Source organism: Callorhinchus milii, unplaced genomic scaffold (genome assembly GCF_018977255.1).
Source record: "Callorhinchus milii isolate IMCB2004 unplaced genomic scaffold, IMCB_Cmil_1.0 Scaffold11, whole genome shotgun sequence".
NCBI lineage: Eukaryota > Metazoa > Chordata > Chondrichthyes > Chimaeriformes > Callorhinchidae > Callorhinchus > Callorhinchus milii.
The window spans coordinates 14,057,734-14,081,490 of NW_024704752.1; the positions used below are offsets into that span (position 1 = coordinate 14,057,734).

General features: G+C 38.6%; 1 protein-coding gene across 3 annotated transcripts in view; it reads right to left on the reverse strand.

The window, feature by feature from the left end:
* Nucleotides 1–23,757, reverse strand: part of epha4b (eph receptor A4b) — a 106,584-nt gene that overhangs the window by 46,471 nt on the left and 36,356 nt on the right. For all 3 annotated transcript variants that reach the window (XM_042339079.1, XM_042339077.1, XM_042339078.1), the window contains exon 4: nucleotides 4,206–4,361. In XM_042339079.1, the coding sequence (XP_042195013.1) occupies nucleotides 4,206–4,361 (156 nt within the window). The remainder of the gene's footprint in view (nucleotides 1–4,205; nucleotides 4,362–23,757) is intronic.

The following is a 23,757-nucleotide window of genomic DNA, read 5'->3' on the forward strand; positions in this document are numbered from 1 at the left end:
CAAAGAATCATGGGTATGAACTCTTCTCTCACCTCTCTGAGTGTAGTGTGTGTGTGTGTGAGTGGAATGGGTTCCTTCTGCTGTTCTGCCATGGATGTCTCCTCCTCAATCCTCTGCCCTGTTCCTTTCCCTCACAGAACTGATGGGGTTCACTAATGTACAAGGCTGCATACTTAAAAAACTGCAAATACTCTCTATGAGAGAACCTTTTAAACCTTAGTTGTAAAGTCCAGGATTTGTCACTCTGCCATAATGGATTCAATATATTGACTACTGTAATCCAGATGTCAAAGGCTAAGGTTCCTTCCTTTGGTGTCAGCTATGTATATGTAAGTGATCTACGGTCTGGACTTTCACCGCTGTATTTTCAGATTACAATGTAAAGCCAAAATTGACGACGAGAATTGCATTGTGAAAGAACTTCACGATATATTTGAGCAAGCCATTACCTTGCACAACATTTCAAAACTAAACTTTCTTCACTTGGATAGGAAGACATGTGCTCGGCGAAAGAATGATGAAGCTGTGTAGTTGTTGAAAAAAACATGATGAGTTAGGGATTTTGAAAGGAATCGTTTCTCTTTTGCATTTCCTTGATTTGTAACGAATGTCTCTGAACGTTTTGAACCCAAAGAAAATGTTTGTTTTCGATGAGAAACTTGTCTATTTGTTGAAAGGAGAGAAACTCGTCTAATCCTTGAAAGAAAGGGAACTATTTGTTGAAAGGGATAAAAAGACAAAGATCAGGAAAGCCTACAAGTGGATTGCCTTGCTAAAAAATTACATTTTAGTTCTTTTTAAATCTAGTTTCTAAAGCTGCTCCAGAAGACTGGAGTATTTGGGGGAAACGGCACCCACCTTCCTTTATTCTCCATTCTTTTCTCTATTCCTATGTTTCTTTTAATCAAAATACAAAAAAATGTTAAAAACTCTGAATTCTTTGGGAACTGTGGTTTCCTCCGGCTCACTGAGTGCAGATTATGTTACTCATCTTGATTAATCTGTTCCTTACAGCTACATAGATCCAGTTTCCCTGACTAATTCAGCCATCAATAGACTGAATTAGTCCTGTGGCACAATTCAGCAGTTTCAGCATTCTTAATAGCACTGATGGATGTGTGTTCCCCAAAAAAGCAAAGCATTCTGACAGAATCTCACTGAAAGGCGTCCTAAACAGCCAATCCCACGAATGAATAGTGTGATGCAGATGCAGTGCTACTTAATTACCATGAATTAACCGAAACAACATTGTGTGGCAGTGCATTTAGATTTTAAAAGCACATTTTCTCGAACGTGCTTTGTGGAAAACTATTACCTCAGGTTGATTCAACTTTCCAAAGATGGTACTAAAGCATTTTAAAACATCAGGAATAATTTGTTTTAGAATCTGAACTCAAAAACAAAATGATTTTAACTGTTGGTGATGTTTGTTACCAGCTATAACATAACTGGAACATCATGTGTCCAGCTCAATCACTACCTATCACTTATAAAAGCAGATCATTGATCTGCAATTGAGATAGATGGAACCTAGAGGGATGACACTGGATAGAGTTACATGTAACATGTGCCACTTTATTTGAAACAATGTTTTTGAAGTTAAGGGAAGTGTTCAAAAAGGACCCTTGATTGCTTGTGTGTCAGATAATGACAAAGCTGTCAAATTTATGTCAGTGAGTTTGCTTCCACATGTGTGACACTAAACCTCATGGAATATTGAACATGGCTTGAAATATGATTTTTCCCCTGTCTGAACCTCAAATCCTTCGGACATAGAATGGGCTTTATAAGATTCCATAATGGTTATTTTTCAAAGATTGGAGCATTATTAGTTTCTGATCATTAGCCTCCTATCTCCGAAGGTGCCAAGATTATTTTGAAAAAGATTCTTACTCTGCGATAAATCTATTTGTCATCTGTTACATAACTGATNAAAAAAAATGAATCATTCACATCACTTAGCCAACTTGAAATGAAGAAAGTGATAAGAAATAATTCAAAGAGTTCTGTTTCGTTTGGCCATTCTTCAATGAAAGATTTTCAGCTCATGCTATTCACCATTGCATGACTCCTTTGGCCATAAGCAACAGCCAATTACCAGAGCATCATTGCTCCACGTTCAGCACAATGTATCTGAAGGAGTATGAGATGACGAGGTTAGATTATTCATCCCTCTTCCCCATTGTGTTGGATGTTTAATTCAGCAATAGCGAACTAAACAAACAGATGTGCTCACCCCTACTCCACATAATAATAATAATAATCCTTGCATTTGATATAGCGCTTTTCACGTCGGGAGGACGTCCCAAAGCGCTTCACAGAACACACTGTAAAGTGAATTGACTGTATATTTGTGGGCGAACGCGGCAGCCAGTTGCGCACAGCAATGTCCCACAAACAATCGTAGATTGAAAATGACCAATTTTATTATTGTTTTTGGTTTTGGAGGGATTATTATTAGGCGTGTGGAGTAAGGAAACTTAAGGAAACATAAGCCAGCAAAGGGTTTAGCAGCCCTCAGGAAATAACCACAGACAGAAGCTTGAATAGAACCTCTCTTCCTAGAATTGCTGCAACATTTATCTGGTCCACAATGTACACCACCGTGCAATACAATATATATAATATATCAACATATCGAAGACATGATAAGGCGCTATATCAAATGCAGGGATTATAATATATATATAAACATGATTAATAACAACATGCAACAAAAGCTTCAGAACACAGCTCTATAATTCAATTGAGATAAAATGTGGAGTGTACACACAAGCTGATGTGAGAATCATTATAATTTTGTTGTATTATCTAAATGTTGCCTTTCCCTTGGATCCTATGACTCCCAAAACATTCTTCAGACTAACTAGACATTTCATAATGTAGAATCAGGATTACATTAAATAATTACATTCATCACCATTTTGTTGAAAAAATACGTTTAGACTGAACATTTTGCATTGCATCGCATTCAGCTTTTAACTGGTTATTTTCAGTTCACCGCTGTCAGTATTAGCTGAGCTTTTTTTTTAAAAAAAAGTTGTAGTCTGTCCTACATTTGTATTGAGCTACTTAATGGAAATACAACCTGTCTGTACGGATGGATTCAGCCACGCTGCGTTCACAAAGTGACAACTTTCATCAGCTCAGCTGAAGGAAGATGTCTTTCTCAAGCCCTTACAAAAGAAATTCAATAATCCACCCACAGTGGTTGAACTAGGGGAGTTTGTACAGGCAGAGAGACATGGGAATGTGAGAGGTTGCAAAACCAAATGGGGAAGGTATTGTGTACCATTTGCTAAGTCTTTCATCGTGCACTTACAATGGTCAATCCCATTATTGGCATGCCACAGAAAGCTTACTATATTTGTAAACAGTTAATGCAGTGAGTTGGTTGATGCAGTGCCTGAGGACGGTTTGATCACTGGTCATCAAAGTAGCAAACAAAACACAGAGTGGCACAGACACGAATGGTTCCCTTCTGTGGAGATTTTTTGTTTTTAAATCAGCAGCTACATATATGGCAACAGATCCATGTTTATAAACTTATATTTATTTGATTAAAAAGAAATTTGATTTAATTGCTGAAACTAGCCTTTGGAACTGATCCATTCCGCCTACAGTGTTTTTGTCAATAGGTATGCACCAGAGAGCAAGAAATTTCAAAACTGGGCAATAACCCAACACTAAATGTTGATACAAAGCTAGTCGACAAATGATCAACAATATGTAAAATGTGCCACAATATTGATTTTCAGGATACATGGGATTGGGTTTCATTTGGTCGACAAAGAAAGCAATATTACCAAGTCAATAGTGCAGCATTTCTGAATAGATCCCTAGTTGCACTGTGTCTGTGAGCTTGACTGGACAGTGCTTTAAGGTATTCTTCACATTCACGGTTGCTTAGCCTCTTCCACAAGTGAAATGATCCACCCGAGTCCAAATTAAAATTTATCACCAAAATGACCAGAAGATGTTTTTAATGGTCAATAAAATTACTGACCTTTGTGTCATGTGCTTATCATGGGAAAAATCCCTTATCAACTCGTAATAATACACTTTCATAGGTGCTCATCACTCTATGGTACCTCAGCCAAATGCCATTGTTAGCCTTTCATACGCCTTAGAAGCATGTGCAGCTTACCGTGAATTCTTTAATATCTTTATATTCCAACACAATTCTCGAGAATCTGGTGACTTACTTGTACATGGCATTGCCCTGGGGTCTGTCTCAGCTCTGTAGAAGCCTCTTTCACACGAACACTGAGACGAGCTCTCCTGATGCGAGTAACTGTGAGGTGGGCACTTCATGCAGTACGGGTCCATAGAAGAGGCCTTGTAGAAACCAGGTCGACATGCTTGAAACAAAGGGGGGAAAAATGGATTAGAGCTAAGAATCAAGAACTAGGCTTGGTATTCACCTAACCGTCAATTCTTCATTTAGCACAGTGCCTCTCTCTCTCCTGCTCGAGCCCAGGTTAGGTCACGTACATTTGGTCTCAGCCTTTTTTTCAAAAAAAGAAATTGAGGATTTTCATGAAGAAATACCGTTTATGCAACCTTCCTCCTCCCCTCCCTCCTGTTCCCCCTTCCCTGCCCCCTGTTCCCCCTCCCTTCGCCATGTTCCCCAAACCCTACCCCCCCAGCCCTTTCTCTAATCAATTTGAGCCTACTTGGGTGGGAAGAAAGGACAATACAGCCTACTGATACCTTTAAATTCTTCATTAGTGCCACACCTCGGTAAACTTACTAAAAGCCTAATTGTGCATGAGCAGTGAGGAATTAGGACCATTATTAGGGTGCAATCTGATGGATTAAGCAAAGGCGGCATTTTCCAAATCTAAACATCCCGTATCTAATTCACATCTGAAGTGGGATTAATTCTTTACACTGGAACATAGCCACAGATATTTAATAATTTGTTTGCCTAAGTATTAATCTCTTGTGAGCCACAGTTATAAGACTTCATTTTTTTTGGTGATTCAATCCCTGGTGTATTTTAAGTACTTTAATCAATGTATGACCTTTGAAAAGCATTTTGATTACAGCATATGAAACACTTGATTTAAAGGAGCGCTAACAATATTAACATAATTTGACCTTCACACTAGGCAGCATTTATTAACAAATAAATTGGCAAAAGGACACCCACTGTCAACTTGCATATATTAAGTAAATCAGTACCAGAGGATAAATGAGCTACACATATATCAGCAGTCTAGAAACTGATTACTGAATGGGGGAAAACTTCAGACTATATGAGCTACCTGGATTTCTGTGCGTTTGAAAGTGATCTGATTATCTCCATCATGGAAAAGGACTGGAGGCAGAACCAGTGGAATTTTAAAAAAATGTAATGTTTTTAATTAAAACAGAGGGAAAATACATAATATTGATTCTTACACTGTGAAATGAAACGAGTTACCTACTTTAATATAGAATTGAACAGTGAAATTAATATTTTAAACAGTAGTAGTTGGAAGACGTATTGTCTTGCTATCATTGAAGAATAATAATAATAATCCTTGCATTTGATATAGCGCTTTTCACGTCGGGAGGACGTCCCAAAGCGCTTCACAGAACACACTGTAAAGTGAATTGACTGTATATTTGTGGGCGAACGCGGCAGCCAATTGCGCACAGCAATGTCCCACAAACAGTCGTGGATTGAAAATGACCAATTTATTATTGTGTTTGGTTTTGGAGGGATTATTATTAGGCTCTGTGTGGAGTAAGGAAACTTGCCCAAGGTTTCGCCCTCTGCCTGGAATTGAACTCAGGTCTCTCACTTGCAAAGCGAGTGCTCTAACCACTGAGCTACAGGACTCCACGTAGGATTGGAGTAATAATGCTCTATTCCGACCTGAAATATTTTGTTCGCAGATGTTAGTGCGAGTCCATTTCTTAGCTTTATATATCCTGATATAAGGGCATTTGTTATGTAAGGCATTAATATGATTTTACTGACTTGAGAATTTGCTTTAAAATTGCAGTGTATCAGGATTGGCTCACTACAAAATATTTACTCAAAATCTATTCTAGATCTTGCTATAAACTCATGAGCAAACACACAGAAATTTGAAAACTTTTTTTTAAAAAAGCAGGCTCCGAGGTTTGTAAAATGTCAAGACTCGTAAGACACAGTAGTTGTGAGAGCAATAACCTGCTCCTCATCCATTGAAAAACGTTGAATATTGAATATTCTTGATCAGTGCCCAACTCTTGGTTCTCGAAAGCCTTTCTTAGCTGTACATTTTGGAGAAATTTTCGCGAAAGGAATTGAACATGAACTCATTAATATCAGGGGTTGTTCAGGTTACGAATATGTATAACCTAATCCTGTTTATTTTTGAACGATTTAAATTGTCGGTATTCAAGTTGCAAGGTAGAAAGAGCAAGATAACTATTGTAAGAAATAGCAATAAATACGTACAATTTGTAAATACAATATCCACACAAGGCAATGTTGCTTTCAAAAGTACCCAATACTGTACAATGCCTACCAAGGATGTTCCTTCAGCACATTCCTTTTCTAATTCAATTTTAATCTCGAGGAGATGGAATTGTAAACAATAATTAAACAAAAACTTGTGGGCTACATTTGATAGTCTACCAACTAAGACAAGTCATCTTAGTTAGATGGATTTTATCTTTACTGGATAATCAGTAGACTCCCACTATCAAAACCATAATTTTCAACAATCTCTTCACCTGCTGGAAAAGTGCTCCTGTGATATGCAACCGCTGTCAAATTATCTGCGTTCAATCACATCCTGCCATACAGCTGACACTCAGCGAAATGCCAAATCCATTTTCAATGCTTGGCACACAGCACAGTTTCTGAGTACTTCCACTGAACAATGCATGCGACATCTATTCTGTGCAATCTGCTTGTTCACAAAGTACGTGGGCTTTTTTTTTCCCAGGTGAAGTACAGATTCATTGCTTCCTGTCAAAACAGCCAAGAGTATTTGATTTATACTTCCTATTTCTCCAGTTGAAAGGCATACTGCCGACATAGTTTCTGTGACAAGATAGAAAGTGCTGGCTGTAAACTCAATAGGACAGCTTCGGTATTAAATATAGTGCATGGCTGAGATTCTTTTTAAAAAAAAGTTTTGTTTCAACAGCACAACAGTGTAAAGCTTAAACAGCGCAATTTTTAAACAGTGTGGAGAGAAAATTAGTGCTGGATTTCAGATCCTAATTTTAAAAAAAATCAAGATTTATTTTCTGCTTATGATTTAGCAAACCTAGTGGTGTAAGCTGATAATGAAATTTTCCAATTCTTTAAATTTACTGATGAGCATAAAATACATTTCAAGCTCCCTGGGTAATGGACCTTGGGGTGTGCCACTGAATATTCAGACCTCAGTCTGTGCCAATCTCTGCAGAGAGCCAAACTCAATGTCCTTAGGTTGGAAATGGGGAATATATTCAGCCAAGGTTTCCGCTCCAACAGAGACCTTGATGGAAAGTGTTGGTATTTTAAACGCAAATGCGATTAAACATTGCTGGATCATGTCTTGTAGTTAAATAACCCACTGACACGTTTTGTTCAGACTTGTACAAGAAGAGCAACCATTTGGGTGAGGGGCTGCATGATTCTCAGCACCCTTAAAATGCACCATAATAACAATATCTGCCATGAAAACTAGAGATCGGGAAATAAAGACTGGGAATTAACTTTTAAATATCGAGGTACCGTGAGCGACTCAGTAAATCTCAATTTGTACAATCAATAACAATATTAATAATAGTAGTAGCAAATCCTGTGACAGATTTTGAGATTTTTGGACGATGTGATAAGCCATTAGAATAAATGCAAGGATTATTTTTACTCGGGGTATAGCAGACGAGTTGCTGTGACTATAATACGGGGGAGGTGTCAACTTGGTAAGAAGTTGCCAGGAAGAAAATAATAAGATACAATTGTTTACTCTGTCTGAATATTTTCACCTACATAGACAATGGTGGGGGAGGAGGGGGGGAGGGTGCGAGTGGGCTTGGTGCCATTTAATGGGAATGCAATTCAGCACCGAGAGGTGCAGATCAAAATATCAATCAATAACTGAATCCAAGGGCATCTTCAGTGGGAGCCCTAAGTGACCAAGAGGTTTGAGATCAATTCCAATCTTCGTAATGGATTTAATCCTCTTCCCAATACTGCGGAAATAACATACATGTCCAGGAAATAGAAAGGATAGACAGACAACTCCTCCATAGTTTTACCATCCTGTTTTCAGAGTCTGCTGGTAGCTGTGTTAGGGTTTGGATGGTTTCTTTCTTTTTCCCACAAATAACTAATACAGAAATCATGGGAGCGCTACCGCTTCTCTTTCTCGCAGGGAATCCCATTGCAGTATAAACCAATTCTGATCGCTTTTCCGAGGTGTTAACTTTTAAAATATTCTCAAATTACAACACTTTTACAGAAGACATGATCAGTGATATCTATCGCATCAATCGGTTGAATAATTTGCCAGGTTTAATTGGAGTTGAGGAGATTAACTTTACTCTCCTCCTCCGCCCTCCCATGCTCTATTTCCAGCTTGGTTATGGAAAATTTCTTCACAACTTGATTATTGATTCCATCGTCAGGAATTGCCTTTGGGGGATGTTACTGTGTCTTGCAGCACAAAATAAATGTTCTTTTAAAACAAAAAGTAAGTTCTTTTCCCCCACCCCCCAGAGAGAGAGAGCTGTACCCACTGCGCAATGCTAACATGTCAACAATCCTACTTCAATGTGTCAATTCAATTCCCTCAAGCTGCAGTTATCAGTCACAATTCCCAGTCAGTTCACTTGCCAAGGTCACCTAAGAAGAGTCCTCAAAGTAAAAATATTCCACACCATGAGAAGAAACCAGAAGGGATCTTCGAGTTAATCTGAATTGTGAGCATCCTTTTTGTATTTAAAATCTGATCTCTCGTCTTCCCCTTCAATGATTGCATTAGCCGGAGCTACAAGCTTCACTAGGAGATCTTAGAACACTTTTGTGTAAGCTACAGCAGATATTTTAGAACTTCTCTTGACCACAGTCAGCAGTATCCATGTATTATTTGATAAAGCTTTTAAACCAGCAAAAGCCACACAGGATGCAGGATGGAAAAAATTCAATTCATGCTGTGCCAGCTTCTTGAAGCTCCAGAGAGAACAAAATCTGCTGCAGATGCTAAATGGATTTTTGAATGACAAGACAAATATCCTCACTTCCTTTTGGTTTTGAGTATGAGCAATGATGGTTGTGATGGGAGTGGGGGGGGGGAGTGGTATTTTGCAATGACTTTTGAATCAAATCGAGCAAGCATACAATCATGCAACTATAAGCACATCTCAGAAAAGGTGCTGCCTCTCTTAGCTAAGCTTTGAAAAAATAAGATTCAGTGTCGCAGGCATGTCTCATCAATCAAGACTTCTCTTCACAAGGACCAAGTCGTACTAATCAATTATGCAAACTAAACTAAGATCTCACAAAGGGTTAGCACTTGGCTGCACAAAAACTTGAAATGTCTCCAATCGCATTCTCTTGTACGGGAGACGCTGATTAAATATTAATGCTTCAGTGAGTCAGTCTAGCTTTTGCCAATCAATAGCTTTTAGAACTAATGTCCTGTGTTGTATGTTTTTTGGAGAGGGAGAAAGTAGCTGGAAGCCACTAACGCAACTATTTATTTGATTGTGTAATACGTGCTATGTGTGTATTTATGGCCTTTTTGTGCATGAATTATGGCACTGAGTCTGTCTGACACAAAGTGAAGCTGGACTTGACTGGAAGTGCCATTTAATAAATAGCAACCAGGAGGGAAGCAATGACTCTTCAATTAGTGAACAAACCGCTGAGTAAAGATTTAGTGAACTAATTGGTAAGGAGCAAACTACTGTTAATTTAACAGATTAATAACACAATACTCCAGTGGTTCATCATACTTTACTAAAGTGTTAAACAATGCTTTAAAACATTATGATTTTTTCTCGTTCAATCCACTTGTTCCCTTTTTTGCCACATCATCTAAAAACAGTGACTTATCTAAAGTAAAGTTTCTCTGGCAGAGGCAGCAGTCCTCTACATCAGCCAAACGACAATTCATTAGATGTGAGCCGACACAGTGAGTTCTTGTAAATGTTCTAACCATGGAAGGCATCACAGCCATGCCTGATCTTGTCCTCACTTGATGGTCCTGTCCTGATGTCTCTGCACATCTACTTTCTAATAATGGTTCACTGCATCGCATTAGCAGCAGGAATCCTGCTTGATTTGTTCTCCATAGCTGAGAGGTGCTGAGGCCAGCTTCAGGACTTCTGTTGCAACCCAGACTGAGATCACCTAATGGTGTAAGAGGGGTGATCAAACCTGGAACCTTCCTCTTCTCTATGGCTTAGTATCACATTGGACAGTGCGTTTGACTGCTTCAGACACCCGTACAACTCAATCTTCTTCATCTTAAACTGCAGTAAACTATCCTTTTTAATGCTTTATCGACTTGCCCATGTTTTGTTTTTAATCTAATTTATTATTTGTGTGGGTTGCATCATAGCTGGGGGATGTATCTATTCTCATCAAGTGGTGATAAGTGGGAAAGGGTTCAGGTAGAGGTCCTCCTTGTCCTGCTGGAGCAGAATGAGTATCTAAAGCTGTCAAGGTCATTCATGGGCCTTGTTGCATCCCGAATCTCATGCCAGGTCAAAGCTGTGGCATGTCAAGAATATGTTTAGAAGTGTGACAGTTTGGCTGCAGTTATGCCAACACTCACCCATCAATGATGAGTGGAATTGTTGGACCTTGTGGAGAGAGGATATGCTTAGTATAGGATCTTGAACTGACCCTTTCTCATTTTGTTTGTTAGGTGGCCAAAGTCTTGGTGTGTGCACAAGTTTGGAGAGGACTACAGAGTGCTAAAGATAGTCTTATCTCTGTTTAATTATGTAATAATGTCTCATGGGGCCATTATTCCCCCAATTTGAGTATTCATTTATTTAAGTCAAGAGAACTGATGTGAAGACATTAGCCTTATTTAAGAAGAGTGGTACAGCAATGGCATTTTATTCCCCTAATAATGTCCACAATAGCTAAGATGCAAGTAAAGGCACTTAACAGTTATCCTTAAATAATGAGTGCGGCTACAGAAATAAGAGTTAACAGGTTTAAACCACGATTTAGTCAATGAACCCATTGGCAAGTGTGAAACTAAGTCGTACAGAGCCAGAGGTTCCAGCTTTGATCTCTAGGTCCATGCTGGGTTAGCTGATCATGGCTGGAATACAAATACAATACATGGAACTCAGAAAAAGCAATAGGTTTGCAATGGCCAGAATGCTGCAGATTTGATCCAGGAAACATATTGAATCTAAAATATTTATCATTTGCTTTGTTTACTTGACGTCCGTGAAGTGCTATAACTGATGGAGGAATTGACAGAAATACGCTGCCATAGTATTGACTTGAAATGCTGTGGGTTGCTGTCAACCATATTCAAATGGACATAGGTCAAACCAGGTTTATAATGCAGTTTGTTTTGCTGTAGATGCATAAATACAATTTGTGGGATAGCCTATGTCTCAGAAACAGACCGCATTTTTTGAAACAAACAGTCTATTAGGGACCTCAATTATCATAGTACTAAGCAGGTATGTATTGCCAATGCAAGATTAAAATAAATGTCAAATATGTAAAGCACATCATCTTTAAGATGCTTATTAGACTTAATGTTTTATTGCTGTATTTTGTGATGTTTAAGGGAATGGAATCAACTACGAAGCAATGAATCACATCATTTCATACATTCAGGGTTATATGTCTTATACGTGCTCACTGCAGTAAAATGAACTAGCTGTGGGCCCTTTATTTCAATTGTACATTCAGAAATGCACAAAAAGGAAAGCTGTAGAAACTGAGAACAAGAATGCAGATTTTTGATGAGATGAGATGATGAGATGTGGTGAGAAAGGAATATTTTTATTTCCGCAAAGCACCCAATAGATTTAGTATGAAAAATGGACAATGACACCAGTGTTTCCAGGGAGAAACAGAACACTGAGGAAATGATTATTAGATACATCAGTGTTTCATAGATGTCAACAGCTTTCAAAAATGTTTTTAATTTTTATTATGCTCTTTACTTGTATTTATTTTGTAGGATCTGTAATATCAACTGGAGACCCATTAGACTTGAAATGTCATTGATCTAACATTGCTAAGAGAAGTCTAAAAGTATAGTCTCCAAAGCCCTTGCTGCAGTGTTCAGCTGAATTTGAATTGAAGAAAAAAGTTGATAATAAAAATCCCTGTAATACCCACATGAACCAAACTCAATGCCAGAGAATGATTTGAGAAAGAGAAAAACAATTCTCAATACAAATCCCGCTGTGGAAGGGCACGGAAATATCCTTTCAATCTTGGGAGCTAATTCATAACAGTTTCGCCCACAAAATATACAGTCAATTCACTTCACAATATATCTGTGAAGCGCTTTGCAATGTCTTGAAGACGTGATAAAGGGTTATATCAAATGCAAGGATTATTATAATATTTCAAAATTATCATTTATGTAATGTTCTGTGTGTTTAAGTAGAGCTAACATTGGTAATGTTTGCTAAATTTAGAAACACGTAAGGAGTCTCAGTCTATATTTTGTCAGTGATTACTGCACTTGATTCTTACAACTGAGTTCACAATCTGATATTGTAATTCCTGTCATTAATCTGTAAAGTTACTGCCAAGATGAAGGATACCAGTATAAGTTCATTTTAGAGTCTGGTCTGTAAAACTCTTAACTTCCCTGTGTGTCTGTGTGTGTTTATATATACATGTAAAGTATATATAAAGTTTGGCCTGACCGTTTATACTTTGAACTTTTACTTTTCCTATAGCAAATGACAGTTGCTAGCAGTGCAGAGTGAGAATTGAATCGAGTGCTCCTCAGTGCAAGTTCTCTTGCAATAGTTATTCCAGATTATACCCAATGCAGAATGGCTTGCATGTGCAGGGGAGAACAAAGTCATTATTTAATAAAAACCCATTTAACAACACTGAAAGGAGATGGCGACACAGTCATTTGATCTGATCTAACACCCATGCCAATTGCACGAGATTCAAAATGGTTACGGGTCTGATGTTCTTCTTTTGACATTTAGAATTTTTTTTTTAACTGAACAAAAGCACTTGGCAGAGCTCCTATCTCAACGGTCGGTGTCTGGGGACAGATAGTCCTTTACATCGCCTTCTGCTGCCTTCATCTGATTCTGAGGATTTTGTTACAATGACAATGATGATGCTGTGTGTATGCACAAAAAAATCAGGACTTCACCTTCTGTGTGTGTGTGCGTGTGTGTGAGAGGGAGAGAGAGAGAGAGGAGGAAAGAAAGATAACTTCTCCACTAACTGGCCACTTGTATGCTTGATAAGTGATGTTAACTCCCTAAACTTCGCAAATAGTAAGCAACAGGTGTGCGAACAGGTTTAAGTGCTACATTCACCGGAGACAGTGTTTAACGGTGTTGATGTTTCCCTTCCTTTGTTCTCAAATGCCATCAGCTCGAGCAGGGCAATTTTTGTGAGGAACGATTCATTTCAGGCTGCGATTAGGGCAGTGGTCAGATCAAAGGTAAAAATGATGTGGTTTCTGTCCAGGTGTGGTTAGGCTGTTAACCAGCCACATGATTCATATTGGCTTTAATTATGAAGACCCCTCCACTGGAGAACTTCTGAATCGATCTGCTTCTGGATTTCCGAATTGTAGGCACTCAGCAGCACCAATTCACCTTGGAAGTCAGATCAAAAATGATGGGGGTCTAGATTCCTAAGAGTTGCTTGAAGAGCTTCAACCCAGAGATGAGGAATAAAGCATTGCCTTTAAATTGTTTCACTGATCACGTGCAGATATGAGCAACCTCAACTCTCCATTGAATTCAATAGAAACTCCAATACCTATAGAATTCTAACACATAGAGAGTTTGTTTTGCATTAGATTGTTTTTTCAGTGCTCAGGTTGAAAATGAAGTATTTAAACAATGAGTCACCAATGGCCAATCTGAGTTGCAAATACAGAAGTCACTCTTACCAATAAGCGGAAGTGTGTTGCCCTGACCCACGCATCAGGAAGGAGATTGCGAAGTTCAGAGTTTTAACCCTTTCATCTAATAAAAATCAAAGCTCTGACAAGAAATCTGATACAAAATTAGCCCCAGATGCAATCAACACAGCAGGATCTGTCAACTGTTAATCTCTGATGAGATGAATGTTTTTGTTGTATGCTAATAATGAATACAGGATTTTCTATTCTGTGCAATCAAAAGATTGGTGGTGCCAGAGATCAGTGCTTGGCAGACCCAGTGATTATCTTGATAGTCTTCGGATAGCTTCCCAATGGTTTAAGTTTAAGCTTAAAGCACAATGGACATAGTGCAAAGCCATGTGAAACTAGATAGACAAAACTCCTCTCTGAGAGACCATCTCCCTTCAAAAGGTTAATCTGTCTGTAATGCCGAGATATAGTCACATATTCCTAGCTATCCTTTTTTTTCACATTTCCCACAGTAAACTGTAGCAATTTAGGTGGATCATATTTGTGGAATTTGTGCCACACATTTTACAGTAGTAACTCAACATGAAATATTCATCTTGTATTCCAGTTCACAATTATTTCTGTCACTGTGCCATGGTTGGCTGTGCAATGCCTGGTTTTCAGTAGGGTTGTCTCAAGGGAGTAAGTGCATGCCTGCAGCAATAACAGTCCAGGGATAATTCCCTGATGAAGCTATATCTATCCCAGTTCATCTAGCTGCTCTCGTCAGACATACATAAGCTTATCAACGTGGAAATGCTTTGTTGTGAACCACTTTCTACAAAGCATCTCTTGAAGAACTATCTGACAGCTATTTTGCATGGAAAGAGGTACATTTCCATAGCAACTTCAAAAGCAGTGACAGTTTTATTCAGGAGAGAATGGGACACCAAACAGTGCTTTATAATGGCCTCCATGGCAACACAATGCCAAAATGGAACCCCTTTTCTCCAGCAAAATCTGCAGTTGAATAGAAATTTTCCATGGAGTTTACTAGCCATTTGTTCTACCCGATTACTTAAAAAAAATTGATATATCAAGAAGCTTTGGTATAAACAGATTTGGTGTAATTAGATTTGACTCTAATGTATCAGACGAGTTTCAGTGAAACACACAGTGAAGACAGATTTAGGTACATTGATGATTTCTATTCAGCAGGAGGAGGGAAAATCCCTTTCCAGTCAGTGGCAAAGCCCATTACAGGAGAAAATACAAACCTAAACTCACATTAATTTCCGTTATTAAACCATAATACTCCTGTAAGAACATTCCTGCTACCGCACATTGCTTCGTACCATGTAATCTACATACAAATGACATTAGCAGATAGCAATTTGTACTATCCTTTTTGCTATGGTGTGACTGATGGATGTACTTTTACTCTTCTTAGTTCTACGTAATACCAACCAAGGTGGTGTACAGGGTCAAATGGAAAGGAATACACAGTGGTACAAATAGCAGGAGTTAGGTGTTGAAGACAGATTTGTGCTTAAAACTCTTTCGCCCACAAATATACGGTCAATTCACTTTACAGTCTATTGTGTGAAGTGCTTTGAGACGTCAAGAAGACGTGAAAAGCGCTATATCAAATGCAAGGATTATTATTATTAGTATCATTAAGGCACATTTTGCGGTTTCAGGTCAATAAACAAGTGGGCAGTGAGTGGAAGCAAAGCAGCTCACAAACGGGGAGGGACAGAGAAATGGAGGGCAAAGCAAACTAGCAAAGAGTTGGAAGCAGGTCACCAGTCTGTCCAGGTAAGATATTCCCCACAGAAATTCTGGTGATATCATCTGTGGCTCATACTGGCTTCCATAAAAGCAGAGAGAGAGAGAGAGCGTTGGCCAATAGTTCTGAGTCAGACCATTGCCTCAACCCCTGCTTGTGATGCACTCAGTGGATGTTATCCGGTGGTCCTGTGGGACAGGTGCACAAAGTAGATTTCCAAATCTTGGACACTTTGTAACATAAAACTTCTGATGTGTCATTAAACGAGATTGCATCATCACTCTCAAATTCCCATTAAAATTTCAGGCTGTAAATCTTGGTTCACTGTTACAATGCTGTAACTCACATTTGTTTTTTCACTTTCTCTTCACTTGGGTTTGTACGTAGTGTAATGGAAATAAGGCTACTTACCAGGAGCCTGAACCTCAACTGAGAAAATTAGGATCATCTTGGATTTCTGCTTGGGATTTGTCCCTGTACTGCAGTAAAATCCCTTGTGCTTTCCAGTTTAAAAGAAACCACAAATTGAGCTCTTTGGTTGCCAGGACCCTAAATGGCATATTCCTATTCAATACCTGTCAAGCTAATATCCCAATGAACACAAAGAAGCCAATTAAAACACAGCACCATCACTGGTATTGAAAACTACAGTTGCCGCTTTCTAAGGAAAGATTTTATTCCCCCAAAGTAGAAAAACGCCAGTCTATAATAATCATTTGACAGACCGGCTACAGGGGCCCTACTGCACGTTCAAGATTCATTATTTGAACACAGTTATTGGTCTCTCTATTCAGGTGGTTGTTAAGGCCTGGGTTCGCTGGATAATAGTTAGGAACCTTTGACTCTTAGAAAAGGGAGGTTTTCCTTTAATTAAATGTCACTTTTGATTATTTTGGTATTACAAAGCCTTCTCCATCTTGGAAAGCAGGATTCGACTGAAGCATTGAACTACATTTGAAATCTCAGTTTCTCTTGAATTTCATGGGATTAAGCTGTAAATTAGGTATGTATTGAGGCTTACACAAACTCGCTGTCTCTTCATTCCCTTTCAACCGTCACCTTGATGACGTGGTAATCCGTGTACTGATACCAGCTAATAATGTTAATGTTAACGTGAAAGTATGCATCAAATGCAGGTTTGTACATTCAACCATTTAACCATGGAACTAACCCAAACTGTACATCATTTTCCTTTGAAAAATTGCAGCTAGTATATTCAAGAATATAACAAAGCCTCAAAGCTTGGAACGCTATTTTAGATGAAAGAGAATAGCTTTGAGAAAACCTTCATTGGAGCCCTTTTTTATTCAGTGCTATAGTGAGGACAATTCAGGTTGACAAACAATTTAACATTGGATGTCAGTGGAGAGTCAGCACCTCAACTCTATGAAATTGATACATTGAATTGGATCTTTTTTTAAGATCTAAACCAAGCTTTGTTGCAAAATGCTTCATCAAGTGCCTCGTCAAAACTAATGAGCTCAGCCAAGTGAGGCACCTGAGGGCTTTGGTACAGTGCTGAACAAACTGTTTTCAACACTGCCTTCTTCCTAGTAACTAACAATAGTAATCCATGAGTGGCCTGAAGAAGATCCAATTGAGGCAAGGAAAGACTTTAACATTAGTTTATTGGTACATCCAGAAGGAACGTTACCATGTGACATTTCTCCTTGTAACCCAGCTAAAAACTGAGCTGACGAAAGGAAGCAAATAGTCAGTGGGGATTCAGCATCTCAACCCCTTGCAGCTACTAAAATAGACTTGTCAGGAAATAGTTGAAACAGAATGCTTTAAACATAACCATTGGCAGTAAATCTGTCAATACTGTCATGTATTCAGTTTTTTTTATGATCAAATATATTGATCTGTCATAAATACCTCAATGTAAAAGCTAAACAGTTATTTGTGTACTAGAGACAACACATCAAGAATATAATCTCATATGACTAGCCATTGAATTATTTTGAGAAAAGTATTACTAACACTGTTTTTGTACTAATCAAGATGACACATATGTGAACTCTGCTTATCCATTCTGATGGACCACTGATGGTCCTGCTCTTTAAGTATTAGGTCCTCTGTTATGTTAAGTATCCAACTTACTATATACTTAGTAACAGATGTGAACAAATGGTCATCTTTAACTCCATGGATCCACGACCACGACTGTTTGTGGGACACAGTTGTATGCAATTCGCTGCCGTGCAACCATCGGAGTCAGCCACTACTCCCCAAAACTCTGGAACACTCTCCTTCAATCCCTCCTCCTTGCCCCCTCTCTCCCGTTTTTCAAGTCCCACCTGAAAACCTTCCTCTTTGATTGTGCTTCCGGCTCCCACCAACCCCCGCCCCCCCGGCTCGGAGACAGGCTCCGCCACTGTTAAGCGCTCTGAGACACTGCCCTGCGTGGAGGGCACTATATAAGCGCTTTGGGACGTCCTCCCGACATGAAAAGCGCTATATCAAATGCAAGGATTATTATTATTATTATTATAAGTGCAAGTTGTTGCTGTTGTTGCATTACACCCATAAAATGTAGTCAATTCACATAACAGTGTATAATAATAATAATCCTTGCATTTGATATAGTGCCTTATCACATCTTTGAGACATCTCAAAGCGCTTCACAGAATATACTGTAAAGTGAATTGACTATATTTTGTGAGTGAAATATACAGTCAATTCAAATATACAGGGTTAGGGTTATTGTGTGAAGTGCTTTGAGATATCTTGAAGATGTGATAAGGCACTATATCAAATGCAAGGATTATTATTATTACATTTCAGCATTAAACAGACTAAACAAAACAAGTTAGATAAGAATCAAAGTGATGTTGCTGACAAATTTTATGCCAGAAACATTTACTTTTATTGTGATGAACTCCACTCTAAAGCTGTCGGGAGCCTTTTTTTTCAAATTGACTTTCTTAACTGTGTCACATTAAAACCAAAGAACCAGCAATCTTAATTTAAAGTGCCACAATCACACCATAGACGGGTTGGCTGGAGTTTTGTGAAATGAAACGAGCACCAAAATTCTAGTCGTGTGTGAAGTAGGATGCATTGAAAGCATTTTTAAACAGAATTTTCAACCCCGTTCTAACTTAAGTGTCAAACAAAATGCATCCCACTATCTTCAGAATAATAAAACAAAGCTTAGAAGGCTGAAAGCTGCAGAGATAAATATAACCCACGAGTAGAAAGGATGTGCAACATACATTTGCCGCTGAGCTTAATACTCTATACTGCCCTTCTTATTTTGTGTAAACCTGTGTGTACAAGGAGTATTGTTATGAACTACTTTGTTGACTACGTCGTGGTCCATTTCAACCTCTGCCTCCAAAACAAATTTCTTTGGTAGAAGGCGCTTCCTCTTGACACAGATTTGAATTGGTTCAATTTAGAGGTGAGCATTCCCACACTCTGCGACACGATGAGTAATTTAAAAATATATGTATTCTGCCTAGTGCCACAAATCCTTGACATGGTATTTTCTGAATGACTGTTCATGGGTGACCTCGGTACGGTCTCCGTGAGTCGAGTGAGTTCAGGGATTGGTGACGACTCATGTTGTGTGATAGTAATTTATTCTGCGTTCATGCCCTTGGGGAGAAACCGCCGTGCCCAGGCAGGCTTGCTTGCTTTCTGGCCAATTGCCGCCAGTTCTCGTAGACTGTTAAACAATACATCAGCAATGGCTGACCTGCTTTTTGTATTTTGGTATATGGATGTGTGTCGACGATTGAGCATAATGTGATCAGGACCAAATCTGACGTGGTGTGGTAAAAAGTAAAATGAATTGGTAATCCTGCACTGGATACTGCAATAAGCAATTGCAGCATCTATGTTTGGTTTTAAAGTGTAAAGCTAGGTTTTTTTTCACAGTTTCACTGAATGTTCAGAGGTTGTATTCGTGATTTTCAATGTCACTAACTGCTACAAGAGAAATCCATATCAGAGTCTGAGAAATCTGAAGCATTTTAGGATAATTGTGGCTATATGTGTAGGACAGGAAAATTGCAAGAATGAGCCACACTTTTACCATTTAATGATCAACTAATGCTTGCCTAAGTTTTGCAGTAATATTTGAATCTAAAAATGCAGACACTGACAGGTAAGAAGGAAGCTTTCCAGAAATGAGCCTGAGTGTAGCATTTTAAAAAATCTGTAAGTAGTTGCAACTAAACCAAATTACAAGAGGCTTCAAACATCAGATATTCGGCACAATAAAAGCACTGCACCACATTGAGCAAAGGACTTACTCAGGTTACCAGATAATGCAATGGGACAGTGTGGTACGTATTCTGCTTTTACTTTTAGATGTAAGTGTAGACCCCCAACCTAAAATGATCAGACAAACACCTCTCAGAGAACCAAAACCGCATCTATTTTAGCCTAATAGTCCACTTTAAGGTCATACAGAATTGTGGAATATTCTTAAAATCAGTTTCTGGTTCGAAGCCAGTTTTCCACAGTTGCTTAAAAACAATAGCTTTCAAATTAAGACTGAATGTTTTTTAAGACTTTTCCACAATTCTGCATGATCTCAAATTCTAAGACAGAAGCGATCTTACCAATCCAAACCAAGTGGAATTTCAGGCCGGTTGGCAGCTAAACAAATGCTCCGGAATGCAGTAAAAATATTTATGGAAAGTGTAGATGATCAGCAAGCTAATAAATATTGCACCAGCAAAAGAGTTTAAGCGCTCACCTTTGGAACAGAACCGATCTGCTTTATCTGGGTGCATTTCTATTGAACCTGAGTGACAGAACACCAAAGAATTCTTGAAGTTCAGCCACCAAAACAAACTCATACAACCAACTGCCTACAGCTAAGTGTGGTTGCTTTACAACTTTAGGGTCAAGATTCATCTTATGCCAACTGCACATTTGCAGTGATGGTTAAGTTGCCATTCAGCAGGTGGCTTCTTGAAGGAGATTTTTAAAGGTTTGTGTCCAAGCTGGAAGAGGGTAATGTTTTTTAATGGCTTTTTATAGTGCATTTTTCTGGTTGGTTGAACATTCAAATGGTATTGAATCAATGCTGAAAACAGACACAAACTTTTATTTGAGATGTTAAAGTTATTTTGTGGCTTGCTGAATCCACCATTACTCCAAGGAGGTGTTTTGCCAGCAAATCGATTGGCATCAGGGTTTGGCATTGCTGCAACATGAAGACAGAAAATGGAAATCCATTTCTACTCCACTGTAGAAATGGTGCTAAAAACGTTATTGGGTGGTCAGTGTTGGATTTTTTCTTTTCTAAAAAAAACTTACCAGCACTTGACATTAGTTTGTCTTGCTAGTGGAATATGCCTCTTATATAATTCATACCAATAATTCATCTCGAAACTGTTCCAATGAAACAAACCATTTTGTTACATGGCGTTACATTGCAAAATATCTCTCCTAAATTGCTGTTCTATAATGGTGGGCTTGGTAAGAACCTTGGTCTGTGTGACCTTGGATTTTGGGAACATATTCAGCAAAATGAAACAATACTACTATTTAATGACTTTAACCACTTGGGGGAAGGATGAACAGTGAAATAGATTTAATGGTTTTAACAATGGATGCAGGTAAGTGAGGCTTTCATAGAATCAGAATGCTAAAAAGCTAATAAACTACAATCTTTCAAATCATTCCAATCAAATTACTATAATTAAAAAAACGTACATTTGCTGCGACATATACCTCACATTTAGGACAATAGGGAGCAAAATCACTGATGTGTGCTTTAATATGAGAAACGGGATTCAGAGCTCCAATTCCATTTGCTCACTAGGAAGGCATCAACTGGGGATCTAATCCTTGTAAATCAGGCCGTCTCCAGTTGTTGATTGTAAAAAACCTATTTATCACTTCTGCACACAGACAAGGCTGTCCCAAATGGAGTACAAAGGTGAGGAAAGCTTACAATTTTCAGCCTGAAGGTCAAGACTAGTAGGATATGATTTCATTCAGATAGATTCACAGAACAGTGTGCTGCAGAACCACACCAATTACTGAACCCACCGAGGGATATCCAAACACTTAGATTTCAAAGAACGATTCTTGCAGAAAAGCACTCTTGATTGCTGTCCTGCTTTGAAATTTAGAAACTAATTCTTTATAATCCTCATGATGATGACAGAATGTTTTTCCATTGATTTTTCTTTCCATGTATATCATGTCTTCTGATTAGAACGTTCCTTTAAGTGAAATGTTCAATCACAACATGGTATTGTAAATACTAGTTCTACATAAAGATTTCATGCGCTGACAAATCTATTATTCAAGGTTTGACTGTGCTCCCAGATTATTTTGGTAATGTAATATTTCACAAACTAATCAAATCACTCGATATGTTAAGATGATGTGAGAGATGGTATAACTTTCTTTCATAGTTGCATTTTTGGTCCTAAATACTAATTTGCTTATAACAACAACAACAACAAAATTACATTTATAGAGTGCCTTTCACATCGGGAGTACGTTCCAAGGCGCTGAAGTGGGTGAGCTCCAAATTCCTCAGATTATTTTTTAAACTCACTGCATATATGAACTAGCTAGTTACTAAACTAATGATCAACCACCTCTTTTAATGTTTGACCTGTCACAGCGATCAGTGTAACCTTTTGCAGAGCAAAACTTGAAAAAGCTAGTCAGCTGAATGTAGAATGATGTTCTGTGCCTCTGAAGTCTGTCTCACAATACACATTATACATGACATTGACAATACCATTGGTGGTAAATGGTGCAGATTTGCAACGAAAACAGATTAGTGACATCAGTGTTAATCAGTTGTACTGTGCGTCTTATTTTTACTTCCTATATTCAGGTTCGGCATTTATACGTATTGAACTTCATTTGGCAGTCCATGTAGATATCCAAACCATTGCTCAAACTATTTGCCTTCAATCTGCCTTCCAAAAGTATTTCAAAGACCAATATGGAATGTAGATTGACATATAGACAGACATTTTATCTTTATCTATACTCATCTGGGAGGACTCTTGTGGGAGGACTTTGTTTTTCAGTTTCATTAATGGGCCTTCTCTCTTTTATCTAGCATTTTTATTTATCCTTGAAAGTTTAATTTTCACATTAGGCATCTTTATAATGTTAAGTATAAATGTATGAGTTATAATCACTGGGACATCCTCCTGACGTGAAAAGCGCTTTAAAAATTTAATTTTGTTGTTGTTGCCACGGCTTAACTTCGTCTGTGTTCTTTATCTTGTTCCTGCCACTTGGCTACATGCGTGCTCTGTGACACACGATGCCACAGTGCCAGGGTCAGCATGCGTACATGCACCCTCAGCACCTCCCTACCTCTCTGACCTCCTCTCTCCTCAAAACAGTAACCGTTGCATTTGTTTCTCCTTGTCTGGCCTTCTCCTCCGAGTCCTCCACTCCACCCTCGGCGGCCGTGCCTTCAGCCACTATGCCCCGAGGCTCTGGAACTGCTTTCCTCACTTCCTTGGTCTCACTCCCTCCCTTCCCATTTTCAGGTCTCTGTTGAAGACGCTTTCTTTTCGACCGCGCCTTTGGTCACCTTCCCCCCCACTCCCCCTGGCTCGGTCCTGGGATCTGTTACTGTAAAGCGCTCGGAGACGCCGTCCAGCGTGGAGGGCACTATATAAATCCAAGTTGTTGTTGTACATACGTAGGTGCTCTGTGAAGCACAATGCCACAGCGTCACTTTGACTTGGCAGCCACCAGGTGTAACTGCAGTGAAAAACACAAACCTGAAATAACTCTAAATGATAGGAGATACCCCAAAACAAATATGCCTGTGTCACTCCTAGATGCAAGACCTTTCCAATGAGGCATAAATCAGGTCTCTACGTCAATCGGTTATTGAGATTCTTCTTGAAGTGCAGACAGACATTGTCATTTTGTTAGTGTATATATATATATGAAGATAGAAGACAGATAGAAATATAAAAGAAGATAGAAGATGAAATATATGTTGTACCA